The sequence below is a fragment of the Emys orbicularis genome, chromosome 24 (genome assembly GCF_028017835.1).
Source record: "Emys orbicularis isolate rEmyOrb1 chromosome 24, rEmyOrb1.hap1, whole genome shotgun sequence".
Taxonomy (NCBI): Eukaryota; Metazoa; Chordata; order Testudines; family Emydidae; genus Emys; species Emys orbicularis.
In genome coordinates, this window is record NC_088706.1 from 3,025,576 (window position 1) to 3,042,020 (window position 16,445).

The following is a 16,445-nucleotide window of genomic DNA, read 5'->3' on the forward strand; positions in this document are numbered from 1 at the left end:
AAAAATAAAATAAAATTGGGACACCAGGGACAGGGCTTAAAATGGACTGTCCCAGCCAAAACAGAACGTATGTTACCCTGCCTATCATGCAGGTAAGTGAGCTGTGCATGTACCTTCACGTGCATCCTGTACACTGCATCCAGGGATGCTTGGACTGTGATCTGAAGGGAACAAAAACACTTCCCCAGTCTGGTTTCTTGCTTAGGTCACAGCTGGTCTCTTATTTTCAGTGGTAGTACCAGCTGATCTTGATATCACTCTCCCTCTTGCAGAACAAGCTTCCCCCTTGCAGATTTTGGGCTTGAACTGGCCCCAGTCAATGGGAGTGAGCACAAGCCAGTCCTTTTCTAGCAGGTCGTTAGCTTTTAATTTCATTTAATTTTTGCAGTATCGAACAGTTCTCGTCCCAGTGGTGAAATCTTCAGGCTTTCCAAAGATCCCAGGGAAACCTCTCAGCTTCATTTACTTTGCACCTGACTATGAAAATCCCGAAATCCAAAGGCCTGTGCTTCTTGAGATCACCCCATCTCCGGAAATGACCTACCGGACCCTGCCTGGGACCAGCAATGAAATGAATGTCTTGGGGATTGTTATCTTCTCTGCTACAATAGGTACTTGCCAAATACAGAGTCAGATTTCATGCTACCCACTGATCAAGCATTACTGGGAGGCATTTAATTCTGAAGGTATCATAGCAGCTCCATAGTTAAGGTTGCATTGATTTAAACCTCTGCGTTCCTACGTAACAAGGCAGGGTTTCCTCTCCGTGTATTCCCAGTACAAGATGCATTTTCTGAGAAATTATTAATTATTATGTTATTTATTATTTATTAATTCTATTAATATGGGTAATAATGATTGAAAATAGGCTCTTTATTAAGTGTTTTAAATAATTTTGTGACATTTTTGGGCTCTTCTAGGTAACACAGCTTGTCACTCACTAATCATCCAAACTTTTTATATAGTTAAAACTCATTAAAAAGGGGTGACAGGCTACATTTGGAAAAGTTAGGTCGTAAGTAAACACAGTTATCAGAAATCATTACAGGCTACTAATAACGCTCTAGAATTTACACAGCACTTTGTAAACTGTTCAATGCAGGGAGTGTTTCTATTCTGTCTTTGTAACCTAGCAGAGCCAAGCCATCGTAGGCCAGCAAATGAGGGAAGGGAAATTGAGGCTAAATGATGGGTGAACAAGAAAGGAAAGATTCTGGATTGTAAGTGCGGGAGGTGAGGAAGGAAAGATGAGTTGCTGGCAGCAGGAAATTGGAGATTGTTCCAAGCATCAGGGACACCGTGGTCAAAGATGAAGCTGAAAGTGAAAAGCAGATGAGTAGAGGAGTAAGGAGAGAACAGAACAGGAGGACTTGAGATCAGAGATGTAAGTGGGGGGCAAGACTAGGTAAGGCTCTGAAGGGGAAGGAACTTCATGCGGTAAGGCAGTGGCTCGCAACCTTTCCAGACCACTGTACCCCTTGCAGGAGGCTGATTTCTCTTGCGTACCCCAAATGTCACCTCACTTAAAAACTACTTGCTTACAAAATCTCACATAAAAATACAAAAGTGTCACAGCCACACTGTTACTGGAAAAGTGCTGACTTCCTCATTTTTACCATATAATTCTAAGATAAATCAATTGGGAATATAAATATTGGGTACTTGCATTTCAGTGTGTAGTATATAAAGTAATATAAACAAGTCACTGTATGAAATTTTAGTTTCTACTGACATCACTAGGGCTTTTTATGTTGCCTGTTGTAAAACTAGGCAAATATCTAGATGAGTTGATTACTCCCTGGAAGAGCTCTGCACAGCCGTAGGGGTGCATGTACCCCTGGTTGAGAACTACTGTGGTAAGGGACAGAAAGCCAATTAAGAGACTTAAAGGGATAGAGGTGATGTGGTCAGCGCAGTGGGAGATAAAGGTGAGTGAAGCACAGGGATGTTTTGAATAGACTGAAGGAGGAGAGGTGAGAAGAGAAGGTAGCAGTGATCTGGGTGAGATCATGGACCAGGGGAAGCAGGGGGGATAGAGGAAATAGTGTATCTGGTTATAATAAAGGGGAAGAACTGACAGGATGTGGCCTAGAGACTGCATATGGGGGTGAAGGCAGGAGAAGTAGACAAAAGAGATGAAGATTACATCAAGGCCATGAAGCTGGGAGGGGGAAGGAGGGTGGAATTGTCATTAGTGGTAGAGAAGGGAGGTAGCAGAGAGGGACCGGCAGGAAGGAAGGTCAATTCAGTGTTGGAATGGAATGATTGTGATGTAGCGACTGGACCTCTGAAAGGAGATGGCAGACTAGATACAGAGGTAGGCGCTCCATACAGACATTCCTTCAAGATTTGAGGAGATGTCCATCGTGGACTCGGTTCTCCCCAGGGTCAGCAGCATTTGCTCACTGTGTGTTTTTTTTATTGTAATTCCTTGTCTTCAGACATTGAGCAAAGCCTTCTGCAAGCAGGTGGGCTTTGCCACGTAAGCTGAACATGCATTGGCTTCAGGTAGTTTCCCCCTTTGGTTCTTCAGGTAGCATCTTCAATTGACATTGCCTTGCCTTTGGCTGTCCAGAGCTTCATCCTGGGGGCTGCTGTTGCTAAAAATACCAACATTAAACTTGAGGATTACAAATGACACTCGTTTGGGCCAGTATCTCAGCCCATCCCACGCCGTTCTGAAGTCGTCACAGTAAAACAGGCCCCTAGAACAGGACAGCAGTTGATATTTTCTAGCTGGCCATATGAGGGAATTTTCTATATGGTGTCACGGACTCACAGATCGTGCCCACTCTTGGCCCCGTGCGGTCCGTGGGGGGTGCCCCTTTCAGTGAGACAGCTCTTCTCGAGGGTCCACTCTCTCTCGGGGTCAGGCCCCTCCACCTCCTGGAACTGCACCTCTCTGAGCCTTAGCACGTCTGTCTCTCGCCGTGGGCCCCCTCAGGGAGTCCACTCGCTCTGGGCCTCCACCCCCCGAAGGGGATGATGCAACCCTGTTCTCTAGACAGGAGTGACTCTCAGCCAGTGTAAAACAGGAGGGTTTATTGAGCGACTGAACACAGCACAGGAAACCCTCTGATCCTCAGGCCTGGCCTCCCTCAGCACAGCACACCCCAGTCTCTCTGCCTCCAGGTGGGCTCTGCCTGATCCCGCTCTCCAGCCCAGAGCTACCCTGCTTCCCAGCTGGGCATCTGATATCACCGGCCCCAGGCCCCACCTCTGTCCATTGTCTTCTTTCCAGGTAAACAGGGTCCTCTGGGCCTCCTCTTCTCTTCACCCCCCCTCTGGCTGGAACCGGCTGGTTAGGTCATGGGGTCCTCTCTTCACAGCCCATTGTCCTCCCACTGGCCAGAACTGGCTGCAACTCCTGAGCTGGGTCTCCGGTGAGGGTCGTCAGGTCACCGGTCGCTGGGGTGTCCCTCCTCCAGGCCATTGGCTGGGGCCCCAAGTTCCCTCTCTGGTCCTCTGCAACAACAAACTCCCTCTCCCCTCACCTCGTTAAACCATGCCCTCTGCATGCAAACCATGAAAAGATAAGAAAATCCCCCACTTCATCACATATGGTTCCAACATACACGGCACAGATGTTCTCCCAGGAAGGGATCTAACTGCTCTCTAGGGCTAGATAGTCACTAGCCCAGGAGTTCTCAAACTGGGGGTCATGACCCCTCGGAGTCACAAGGTGGGTACATGGGGGTCACGAGCCATCAGCTCTGTGAGGCTGACAGCTCCGAGCCCCCATTAAATTAAATTAACCCCCCTCGTTTTTAATTTATGAGGGGGGGTCACACTCAGAGGCTTGCTGTGGGGAAAGGGTCACCAATCTCAAAAGTTTGAAATCCACTGGACTAGCCTTTACTTGGCACATGAGGGCAGCTAACCCAGTGTGCACCCCTCCCCCATGATCAAGTGATAGAGAGGAGATGAAGATGGAGGAACCTTGGCTCCACATCCCCCAACTGCCCGCTAGAGCAGCTGGCTGGGTGCATTCCCTCCCGCCAGCACAGCAGGGGAATAGCTAACTCCCCTGCCCTCCCCTCTCCAAGCAAGGGGACAGCAGAAAGCGCCACTTGCAGGTGGAACTGTTACGTGCCAACCCTTACTCTGGGCTGAGTTGAAGGATCTCAGTCAAGCCCATACCAACTAATTCCTTACTCCTCTGTGGCTTATCTATGAGCTCTCTGGAGTGTCACTTCAATGGCTCAGTGTAACTTACAAATTAAAGCAATTATATATTTATAATTTTAAATATTTAGATCCTCCTGGGCCATCTTTCAAAGGGCATGTTGAATAGATGCTCAACACGCAGCAGTCCTACCCATTGCCCTCCCTGACTCCCAGCGTGGTGCCCATGGAGGAGAAGGGGGATGAGTTGATGAGTCTTTACTATGTCCCGATAGAGAAGACAAAGGACTACACCTCTGCCAGTGTAGGGCTACCCTTCCTGGTGTACTAAGGTGCTTCTGCAACCTTTCTACCTGGGATGGGGGGTAGACAGTCCCGATGGCCCAGTTGCTACATGTGTTGCCATGGATTTGGTGGCCAAAGGTCTAGTTGGCACCCCTGATGTCATAAAAGCCAGCAAGTGTGACTGCAGTACTAGGCCCACAGACAGGTCACGCCGTGCTGAACAGGCCATAGATGCCAAGAATGACGGTATCGATGGGCTGGGTACCCAGAGGAAAGGTGCTCAGTGGATTTAGCTGGTACCACAGGACTCTGTTCATATTGGTATCAGGGCACCAAAGGGATCTTAGATCATTAGCTGCCCCTCAGCTGCAGAGCTTGAGATGAGTCTAACACATGTTGACTCTTATGTCTTGATTCTGAAGGCCCTGGAAACCTCTCTCTCTCTCGTCTCTGGAGTGATGCTCATTCCTACCCCTTCTTGAGACAATTGGCACATGCATCATACTTGATACCTGGGGTCTTTTGGGTGTCTCAGCCTTGGTGCTCAGGGTGGACTCTCACCCAGGTGCTAGTTGAGAGGGACTGGATGGAGGCCTGAGCCTTAGCTATATCATTGTTCATCATGCGTGAGGAGGCCTTCACAGAGCACTCCAGAAAACTTTAGGCAGGCACCCCGATCCTGCTGTGTCGCTTGGAAAAGAGCCCAGGGAGCAACAGCCAGGGATATGCCCTTTGCCAAAACAAGAAAAGCACTTAAGCATGCCCATCATTGAGTGGCATAGAAGCATCAAAGGAGGGGCATGTCTTAAACCTGGGGATTTAGCTTCTGCTGTAACAGCTCAACTTCAAGGGGGCTCCAAGCCATCTAGCTACCTAGGAATTTTTTTTTAAACATTGGTAAAGCCAATGGGTAAATAAAAAGGGCTGACTACCTAATAACTGCACTAACCAATCACCAGCAACTAACTGCAGTAGGATCACCGAGAAGCAGGCAGGCACTGCAGGCATTCTGTCTCACATATGGGCAGTAAGAAGGAACTGAAAGTCAGATGGCCCTACTCTGTGTGGGGATGGAGGGACACAAGGACAGCGAGGGTGCAGGGTGGCCCTATCAGACACTGCTTCCCAGTAAATCTGATCTCACGCGCCATGGGAACCATGTTGGTAGATACTTGAAGAACTTTTATTTTGTTAAAAGCCAGGAAATTGAGAGTTATGGCTTCCCCAGCAGTCTTGACTCCTGAGTATGACCAACACAGTAGGGTTTGTCATTATGGAATCAAACAAGAATAGGCAATGTCACATGCTATTAGGTAAATACAGTACTAGAGTAGAAATGAGGTGCAATCCCTTTCATTCAAGAAGAGGGATAGTTTAGCCTGTTGCATTATGGGCTGTATTAATCCCACAAAACTAACTTTTGGAGGGTCAGTGCCCCAGGAAATGGATTATTCTGTTATTACCAAATAGGAACAGGAAAGATAGTCCACTTGCCTCTAGAAGTTACTGCCTGGTGGTGGTGAAATAGGCCTACCAGCTCCCTGCCCAAAAGAAGGGGCCAGATCATAGACATCTCTGTAACTTGAAGTCTTTAAACTGTGCTTTGAGGACTTCAGTAACTCAGCCAGGGGTTAGAGATCTATCACAGGAGTGGGTGGGTGAGGTTCTGTGGCTTGCAATGTACAAGGAGGTCAGACTAGATGATCACAATGGTCCCTTCTGACCTTAAAGTCTATGAGTCTATCATAAGCCCAGATTGTTAGGGAACGATCACATGACTTCAGGGAGGGTGGGGAGAGGATAGGGAGCTAAATAAGTTCAGATAAATTTCACAGCTGTCCAAAGCTTGTTATATCCCTCTCCCCTGCCCAGTGTCTGACTTTCGACTTTGGGTTTGTCTTCACTACAGTAGTAGCTCAAGGTATAACTCAAGTGTTGTTCCTAAACGGACTCCCAGAAGGTTGTAGCTCAGGAGAAGTGGTAGGGGAATGACACTTCAGTGCTGCCGATGCTGGAGCAAATAATGCAGTGGGGATGCAGCTACTCTGTGCTGCTGATGCAATCACTCTGTGCAGCTTGAGTGTTATTTTGCAGTGTGGCCTGTTGTCAGATGCTACCGGTGTGGTGCTCTGGTTGCTCCTATGTTGATATCACTCGGCTGCGTGCGTATGTTCCCTCTGTGTGCTGCCCCAGCTCTGCGCAGATAGCTGACACAGCAAACCCGACGAGAACCCCCAATAACCACAGAGTCTAGTAAGATGCAAAGTCACTTCGACTAGGTTTATTGCGATCTCGGACACAATGGCAGTTCCCCGTAGATTACTTAGTCTACCGGGCATACTACGAGAAAGTGCCTCTTGGCAAGGAGCCGGCTCAGTGGCGGGACTTTCCACTGCCCCCGTGGCCGGACAAAGGCCTGGTCTACACTAGGCTTTTATGTCGAATTTAGCGCCGTTACATCGAATTAACCCTGCACCCGTCCACACCACGAGGCTATTTAGTTCAACATAGAGGTCTCTTAAATTCGACTTCTGTACTCCTCCCCAACGAGGGGAGTAGCGCTAAATTCGACATGGCCATATCGAATTAGGCTTGGTGTGGATGGAAATCGACGCTAGTAGCTCCGGGAGCTATCCCACAGTGCACCACTCTGTTGACGCTCTGGACAGCAGTCCGAGCTCGGATGCTCTGACCAGCCACACAGGAAAAGCCCTGGGAAAATTTGAATTCCTTTTCCTGTCTGGGCAGTTTGAATCTCATTTCCTGTTTGGACATCGTGGCGAGCTCAGCAGCACTGGCAACGATGCAGAGCTCTCCAGCAGAGATGGCCGTGCAATCCCAGAATAGAAAGAGGGCCCCAGCATGGACTGATCGGGAAGTCTTGGATCTGATCTCTGTGTGGGGCGATGAGTCCGTGCTTTCCGAGCTGCGCTCCAAAAGACGGAACGCAAAGATCTATGAGAAGATCTCTAAAGCCATGGCAGAGAGAGGATACAGCCGGGATGCAACGCAGTGCCGTGTGAAAATCAAGGAGCTGAGACAAGGCTACCAGAAGACCAAAGAGCCCCACACATCCCGTTTCTACGAGGCACTGCATTCCATCCTAGGTGCGGCCACCACCACTACCCCACCACTGACCGTGGACTCTGAGGATGGGATATTGTCCACGGCCGGTTCCTCGGACATGTTAGCGGACGGGGAAGGTGAGGAAGGAGATGAGGAGGACGAGGCAGTCGACAGCGCTTACCAAGCTGATTTCCCCAACAGCCAGGAGCTCTTCATCACCCTTACAGAGATCCCCTACCAACCCTCCCCAGCATTTAACCCGGACACAGATTCAGGGGAAGGATCAAGCAGTAAGTGTTTTAAACATCTAAACATTTATTTTTAACAAAACTGGAATATTAAGAATAATAACAATGTGTTCTTCATGATTTCTTTACCCTGGGCGCTTAAGTATTCAGTTCCAACTATTTAAAAAAAATCTAACAGTGTCCGGTTGTGCATGATTCTGCTGCCCAAGCTGCTCCACTCTTTAGTCCCTGCCACTGCAGCTATATTAAAATCCAGTCTATATGTCCAGGGATAGAGCTGAAATCCTCCACGGACATCTCGACGAAGCTCTCCTGGAGGTAATGGGAAAGCCTGTTCATCAGGTTCCTGGGGAGAGCGGCCTTAGTGGGTCCTCCGAAGTAGGAGACGTTCCCGCGCCAGGAGATCCTCAAGTACTCCGGGATCATTGCCTTGCACAGCATGGCGGCATAGGGCCCTGGTCTTTGCAGGCTTTCCCGAAGCATCCTTTCCTTCTCGCTGTCCGAGATCCTCATTATGGTTATGTCGCTCATGATGACCTGCTTTGAATTAGGTTGGGGACTGTTAGTATTGGGACGGCTTGCAAGTTCCTTTACAGAACTGTAACCGCTGGTTTACAGCCACGCGGTGAAGGCGGGAGAGGGGCAGCATACAGGGATCTTTCCCTGGGACAGCCGCGAGGGGGTGGGACAGGGCCAGAGTTCATGCTTGGCCAATTGCTGGCAGCAGAGACTGGCATTGCTTTCAATGTGAATGGAGGCCAGTGGTACTACTAAAGTTTTAAGCAGCCACAAGTCTCAGCATACAGGGATCTTTCCCTGGGACATCCGCGAGGGGGTGGGGCAGGGCCAGAGTTCATGCTTGGCCGATTGCTGGCAGCAGAGAGTGGTATTGCTTTCAATGTGAATGGAGGCCAGTGGTACTACTAAAGTTTTAAGCAGCCACAAGTCTATGGCTTACCATGTCTGCCTGCTACAGAAATTCCGGTGTCCTGCCCCGCTTCCCAGATCGGCAGTGCAAGACCCCAGGCACTGAAGGCGAGGTCCGAAAATTCGACCTTGTCCTGAGTGCGCATGTGAGAGGTGCGGTGCATGGTCTTGTTCACAGAGAAAGACTATGTTCTTTATTCACAACTACATTTATGTTTCGGAGGAATTCACTACCTTTTTCTCATTCCCACAGCCACATCTGCGACTGTCTCCCAACCCAGCCTGGCATCACACTCCCAGAGGCTAGCGCACAGTAGGCGGAGGAAGAAGACGACGAGAGAGGACATGTTCTCAGAACTAATGGGCTGCTCCCGAGCCCAGGCAGCACAGCAGAACCATTGGAGGGAGAATTTGTCCCAAATGCACCGGACACACATGGAACGTGAGGAGAGGTGGCGGCAGGAAGACCAGCAGGCGACTCAAACGCTGCTTGGACTTCTGAGGGAGCAAACGGACACGCTCCGGCGCCTTGTTGATGTTCTGCAGGAACGGAGGCAGGAGGACAGAGCCCCGCTGCAGTCTATCAGCAACCGCACTCCCCCGCCACCAAGTCCCATACCCCCCTCGCCCAAAGTCCAAAGAAGGAGGGGCGGCAGAGTCCGTGAAAACTCTCACTCCACCCCTGCAGACTGCTCAAGCACCAGAAGGCTGTCATTCCCCAAAATTTGAAAGGTCCTTTCCTGCCCGCCTCACCCAAGCCCCCGTCCAAGTTTCACCCCCCAGTTTCATGTGTGGTTGTTAATAAAAAACACGTTTCTGTTCATTACTGTTTCAATCATGTTCTTTTGTGGGACAGTCTGTCTGAAGGGCAGGAAGGGGCTTGGTAATTGGACAGGACAGTCATCTTTAGCAGGGTACACAGGCGGGGGCAGGTCCAGCAGCAGGGCACATACACAGTGCAGTGACTAGTTACCCTGGTCAGTCTGGGAGGTGGTTTTCATGTTCTGTGCGTGGGGGGATGGAGGGGGGTTGCTCTGTGACTTTGTGGCGGGGGAGGGCAGTTACAGATCTTATGCAGCAGTCCTTGTCCTGGATCACAGAGCCACGCAGCAGGGGATCTGTAACCCTCCTCCCCCTGCCATAAAGTCACATAGCCCCCACATACACGCAGTCCCACTCAGGAGGGCTGGCAGGCTCCGTTGAAACAACCAGTCCACCACTGCGAATCCTGTCATTCCTGGAGTTTAGAAGGATCATTTGCATCAGTACACTACACCCGCTCCCCACCACAGTCTGCGTCCCAGGTTTAAAACATTCCCGCGAAAACAGTAATAAAGACAACGGTGTTCATTAACAAAATAAAACTGATTTTATTTTTTTGGAAGGGGGTGGAGGGGGTCTGTAACTGGAGAGGATAGTCAACATTAACTGGGTAAAGAAACGGGGGCAGGTTCAGCTTCTCTGTACAGAAACTTAAAAGTCACTGGTTACCCTGCTCACTGTGGAACCTAGCTTTCAAAGCCTCCCGGATGCACAGCGCGTCCCGCTGGGCTCTTCTAATCGCCCGGCTGTCTGGCTGGGCGTAATCAGATGCCAGGCTATTTGCCTCAACCTCCCACCCCGCCATAAAGGTCTCCCCCTTGCTCTCACAGAGATTGTGGAGCACACAGCAAGCTGCTATAACAATGGGGATATTGGTTTCGCTGAGATCACAGCGAGACAGTAAGCTTCTCCATCTCCCCTTGAGACGGCCAAAAGCACACTCCACAACCATTCTGCACTTGCTCAGCCGGTAGTTGAACAGTTCTTTTTCAGTGTCCAGGGCGCCAGTATAGGGCTTCATGAGCCAGGGCATTAGCGGGTAGGCTGGGTCCCCAAGGATCACTGTAGGCATCTCCACATCCCCAAGACTTATTTTGTGGTCCGGGAAGTAAATACCTTCCTGCAGCCGTCTAAACAGACCAGAGTTCCTGAAGACGCGAGCGTCATGAACCTTGCCCGGCCATCCGACGTTGATGTTTGTAAAACGTCCCCGATGGTCCACCAGTGCTTGCAGCACCATTGAAAAGTAGCCCTTTCTGTTAATGTACTGGCTGGCCTGGTGGTCCGGTCCCAGGATAGGGATGTGAGTTCCATCTATAGCCCCACCGCAGTTTGGGAATCCCATCGCGGCGAAGCCATCTATGATGACCTCCACGTTTCCCAGGGTCACTACCTTTGAGAGCAGTACCTTAACGATTGTGTTGGCTACTTGCATCACAGCAACCCCCACGGTAGATTTGCCCACGCCAAAGTGGTTTGCGACAGACCGGTAGCTGTCCGGCGTTGCAAGCTTCCAGAGGGCTATGGCCACTCGCTTCTGGACAGTCAGGGCTGCTCGCATCCGGGTGTCATTGCGCTTCAGGGCAGGGGACAGCAACTCACAAAGTTCAAGGAAAGTCCCCTTCCGCATGCGAAAGTTTCGCAGCCACTGGGATTCGTCCCAGACCTGCAGCACTATGCGGTCCCACCAGTCCGTGCTTGTTTCCCGTGCCCAGAATCGCCGTTCCACAACATCCACATGACCCATTGTCACCGTGATGTCGTCGGCGCTGGGTCCCGTGCTTTCTGACAGGCCTGTGCTACTCTCAGACTTCAGGCCCTCACCGCGGTGCCGTAGCCTCCTCACCTGGTTTATCTGCATCTGCCTCTGGTGAAGGTGGATGATAAGCTGCGAGGCGTTGAGAACGGCCACAACTGCAGCGATGGTCGCAGCGGGCTCCATGCTCGCAGTGCTGTGGCGTCCGCGCTGGCACTGACCGGAAAATTGCGCGAACTGATTTCCCGCCGGCGCTTTCAGGGAGGGAGGGAGGGAGGGAGGGAGGGCGGTAGTGACGGACGGATGACGACAATTACCCAAAAGCACCCTCGACCCCTTTTTTTTACCCAGAAGGCATTGGCGGCTCGACCCAGAATTCCAATGGGCAGCGGGGACTGCGGGAACTGTGGGATAGCTGCCCACAGTGCACCGCTTCCAATGTCGATGCTTGCCCCGTTAGTGTGGACTCACAAAGTCGAATTACTGTCCTTAGTGTGGACACACACGTTCGACTTTGCAATATCGATTCTACATTTTCGATTTAAGAGAAATCGAACTACCCTCGTAGTGTAGACATACCCAAAGACACCACCCATGGGATACATTTTTATACACAGGTACAAACAAGTTACACATCACTCCTGACGTATTGAGGTGCAACCCCTTCACGTAGCAAGGTACAACCTCCCTACGTAATAAGGTGCCGCCTCTCACCTTGTACATGTTGGTTCGATCAAAACAACTCTATCCATCATTTTACCCTTTTGCCCCTGTTATTGGGATGGGTCGGCCTGTTCCATGTTATCTGTGGAATGTTTCGGTATAGTGTGTCTTGGTACCATGTTTATACTGTAACTATGCTAAGTGGATATATGTTTATGCAACATCAGCCCTTTCCTTGCCAGCTTCTGTGAGCAGGGCCTGCCTCTTGCTCACAGCTTAACTTTGCTTTATGTTAGCAGAGTCTTGACCATTACTTTAGTTCAGGCCTCAGGCCTCATACTGAGCCTTTATCAGGGCCTTCACTTACTACATGGCCACTCTCCCTCGAGTGAGGCTAACTGGAGAGGAGGTAACTTGAGTGTAGATAACTCGAGCTAACTTTGCAGTAAAGACATAGCCTTGGATTGCCAGCTCTTTGACGTAGGGAACTGTCCATGACTCTGTATTTGTGTAGTACTTAGCACACTGGGGCCCTGTTCTTGGTTGGTCTCTAGGTCCAACTGTAATAAACATGAATAATAAATAATATAAATTGCATGGATGTTTATCTAGACTAGAAATTTGCCCTTTTGGGAGTTTGTCAATTGTTCCTATATTGCAGCCACCATCAACTGAAGGTCTTTGCATGTTAAAAGAACAAGTTAAAAATTACTTAGCCAAGTTAGATGTCTTCAAGTCCCCAGGGCCTGATGAAATACACCCTAGAATACTCAAGGAGCTAACCAAGGAGATATCTGAGCCATTAGCGATTATCTTTGTAAAGTCATGGAAGACGGGAGAGATTCCAGAGGACTGGAAAGGGGCAAATATAGTGCCCATCTATAAAAAGGAAAATAAGGACAACCCGGGGAATTACAGACCAGTCAGCTTAACTTCTGTACCCGGAAAGATAATGGAGCAAATAATTAAGCAATCATTTTGCAAACATCTAGAAGATAATAAGGTGATAAGTAACAGTCAGCATGGATTTGCCAAGAACAAATCGTGTCAAACCAACCTGATAGCTTTCTTTGACAGAGTAACAAGCCATGTGGATAGGGGGGAAAAGCAGTAGACGTGGTATATCTTGACTTTAGTAAAGCTTTTGATACTGTCTTGCATGAGCTTCTCAGAAACAAACTAGGGAAATGCAGCCTAGATGGAGCTACTATAAGGTGACTGCATAACTGGTTGGAAAACTGTTCCCAGAGAGTAGTTATCAGTGGATCACAGTCATGCTGGAAGGGCATAACGAGTGGGGTCCCACAGGGATAAGTTTTGGGTCGGTTCTGCTCAATATCTTCATCAATGATTTAGATAATGGCATAGAGAGTACGCTTATAAAGTTTGTGAATGATACCAAGCTGGGAGGGGTTGCAAGTGCTTTGGAGGATAGGATTATAATTCAAAATGACCTAGAGAAACTGGAGAAATGGTCTGAAGTAAATAGGATGAAATTCTATAAGAATAAATGCAAAGTCCTCCACTTAGGAAGGAACAATCAGTTGCACAAATACAAAATGGGAAATGACTGCCTAGGAAGGAGTACTGCGGAAAGAGATCTGGGGGTCAGAGTGGACCACAAGCTAAATATGAGTCAACAGTGTAACACTGTTGCAAAAAAGGGAACATCGTTCTGGAATGTATTAGCAGGAGTATTGTAAGCAAGACACGAGAAGTAATTCTTCCGCTCTATTCCACGCTGATTAGGCCTCAGCTGGAGTATTGTGTCCAGGTCTGGGTGCCACATTTCAGGAAAGATGTGGACAAATTGGAGAAAGTCCAGAGAAAAGCAACCAAAATGATTAAAGGTCTAGAAAACATGACTTATGAGGGAAGATTGAAAAAATTGGGTTTGTTTAGTCTGGAAAAGAGAAGACGAAGAGGGGATATAACAGTTTTCAAGTACATAAAAGGTTGTTACAAGGAGGAGGGAGAAAAATTGTTGTTCTTAACCTCTGAGGATAGGACAAAAAGCAATGGACTTAAATTGCAGTAACGGAGGTTTAGATTGGACATTAGTCCTGCCATAATTGCAGGGGACTGGATTAGATGACCTCTCGAGGTCCCTTCCAGTCCTATGATTCTATGTTCCGTATCAGTGCTGTTTAATAACTCAAGTTAACATGTCTGGTTGCAGGCCTCCTTCTAGGGAAAATGGGTGAGCGTGGAACTCCTTTAGTCAACGTGTGCCAGTGTCTGAACGAAGCAGTTATGAAGATTGTATCAATGGCAGTTTGGTAAGTAAATAATCCTGATTGACTCGATTTGGATGTTTTCATATCTCACAGTTAAGCCCAGTTTCAGTTATATTGCTACAAAAAAGAAAAGTTCGGGAACTGTAAATTCAGGATGTTAAAATATTCCCTCTTCTGCAGTCAACATAAAAGCAAAACATTTGGAAATTCTCAGCAAATGTGCCTATTCATACCTTTACGTCTGAGACTTAATCATTCTCATTGTATAGTCATTCTGATTCCTATTGGGGGTGCAATGGCAGTTCATGTAGACATACCTGAGATAGCTTTAATCTAGATCACTCGAGTGCTGGCAGCAGCCAAGCTGCAGCAAGTGTTTGCTTCAATGTGGGCTGTACAAGCCACCCCGAATCCTGGATAAGTACTTGGGGGGCTAGTCCACTTCCCTGCTACCAGTCTACGAGTTAGCTAGCTCAAAGCAATCACACCCTGTGACTAGAGCAGGGGTCGGCAGCCTTTCAGAAGTGATGTGCCGAGTCTTCATGTATTCACTCTGATTTAAGGTTTCGCGGGCCAGTCATACATTTTAACGTTTTTAGAAGGTTTCTTTCTATACGTCTATAATATATAACTAAACTATTGTTGTATGTAAAGAAAATAAGGTTTTTTAAATGTTTAAGAAGCTTCATTTAAAATTAAATGAAAATGCAGAGCACCCCAGACTGTTGGCCAGGACCCGGGCAGTGTTAGTGCCACTGAAAATCAGCTCGCCTGCCGCCTTCGGCACGCATGCCATAGGTTGCCTACCCCTGGACTAGAATATAGATATGGCCTATGTTACTGGTTTGCATTAACTGTGGTTAGAAAACTCTCAGATGAAACCTTGATGTGGCCTCTTGCACTAGAATTCAGCAAACCAGAATGTCTACCCTGTGCGCTGAATGAGGCAGGGAGCTGAGGCAGGGAGGGGAAGTAGTACACAGTCATGTAATCAAAGAGTGCTCAATAGTGCATATGCACAAAGGGGGCCAAATTAAAGTTGCACAGACAACCTTAATTCTGGTATTACCTTAACTTTTGAGTGCTTGCCATTGGCTATGTCTACACTGCCGCAGTAAGTCGACCTACGCTACGCAACTCCAGCTATGTTCGCGTAGCTGGAGTTGACGTACCTTAGATCAAGTTACTGCAGGGTCTACACCGCGGGGGGTCAACTTACCGTCGACTTACCTTACTCTTCTCTTTGGGGGCGATCTGCTGTTGATTTGGCGGGTCTTCAGTAGACCCGCTAAATCGACCACTAGTGGATCGATCTCAGAGCGTCAATCCCGGCTGTAGTGTAAATGTAGCCTCCATAATCTTAATGGTCTTTGAACATAGGGGTTTGTGTGTTTATGTTATATAGATATATAGCTTTGTAAACTCTCTCGAGCACTGGACTTGTTTTAGAACAATTGTATTGGGCAGATGTATGCTTTCCAAAGCATGCAGTTGCTGACATGCAGTGTTTAAAAGACTGTGAAACTTCATAAATATACGAAAGGACGTTGAATAACTAACTAATTCTCCTGTTAGCCCTTATAAAACTATTCCAAAACCCCAAACTAGTCTGCACAAGTTGTAGCATTTGCCACTCGTTGTTTTTGGAATGTTGTCCAGACTCTTTGGAATATCATATTTTAAACCCACAGCTCCCAAATGCCTTGTCCACTTTGCCTCAAAACTCTTCTGAAAAACTCTACCCTGGTAAAATATCACCCCAGGAAGTTTCAAGGGACTCGTTTCAGTTTGGTAAAGTTGGGTGGAGAGAGAAAAAGGAGATCGAAATCTGGCTTCCAGCAATAGAAGGTTTGTTTCAAGCTTCACTAAAGAGTTGAGGCTACTGGTTCTCTGTAGTAAGAAGAGCCTCAGAGTTACATTACCTAGGAAAAAATAAGAATTAATTCTCATACTTCAGAATATAAATGGATAATGAGCTTGGGTCAAGAGGAGCTCTCAGACTTTAAGGTCAGAAGGGACCATTGTGATCATCTAGTCTGACCTCCTGCATATCACAGGCCACAGAACCTCATCCACCCACTCCTGAAATAGACCCCTAACCTCTGGCTGATACTGAAGTCCTCAAAGCATGATTTAAAGACTTCAAGTTACAGAGAATCCACCCTTTATACTAGTTTTAACCTGCAAGTGACCCATGCCCCATTCTGCAGAAGAAGGCGAAAAATCCCCAGGGTTTCTGCCAATCTGAAGAAATTTTCCCTCCCATCATGACCCCAGATATGGGGATCAGTTAGACCCTGAGCATATGGGCAAGAC

The 16,445-nt window shown here is 48.2% G+C and overlaps 1 protein-coding gene across 1 annotated transcript in view; it reads left to right on the plus strand.

The window, feature by feature from the left end:
- The window catches only part of LOC135894084 (excitatory amino acid transporter 5-like), a 94,473-nt gene that overhangs the window by 54,883 nt on the left and 23,145 nt on the right, over positions 1–16,445 (plus strand). The window contains exons 5-6 of the mRNA XM_065422105.1: positions 389–611; positions 14,072–14,171. Of these exons, the coding sequence (XP_065278177.1) occupies positions 389–611; positions 14,072–14,171 (323 nt within the window). The remainder of the gene's footprint in view (positions 1–388; positions 612–14,071; positions 14,172–16,445) is intronic.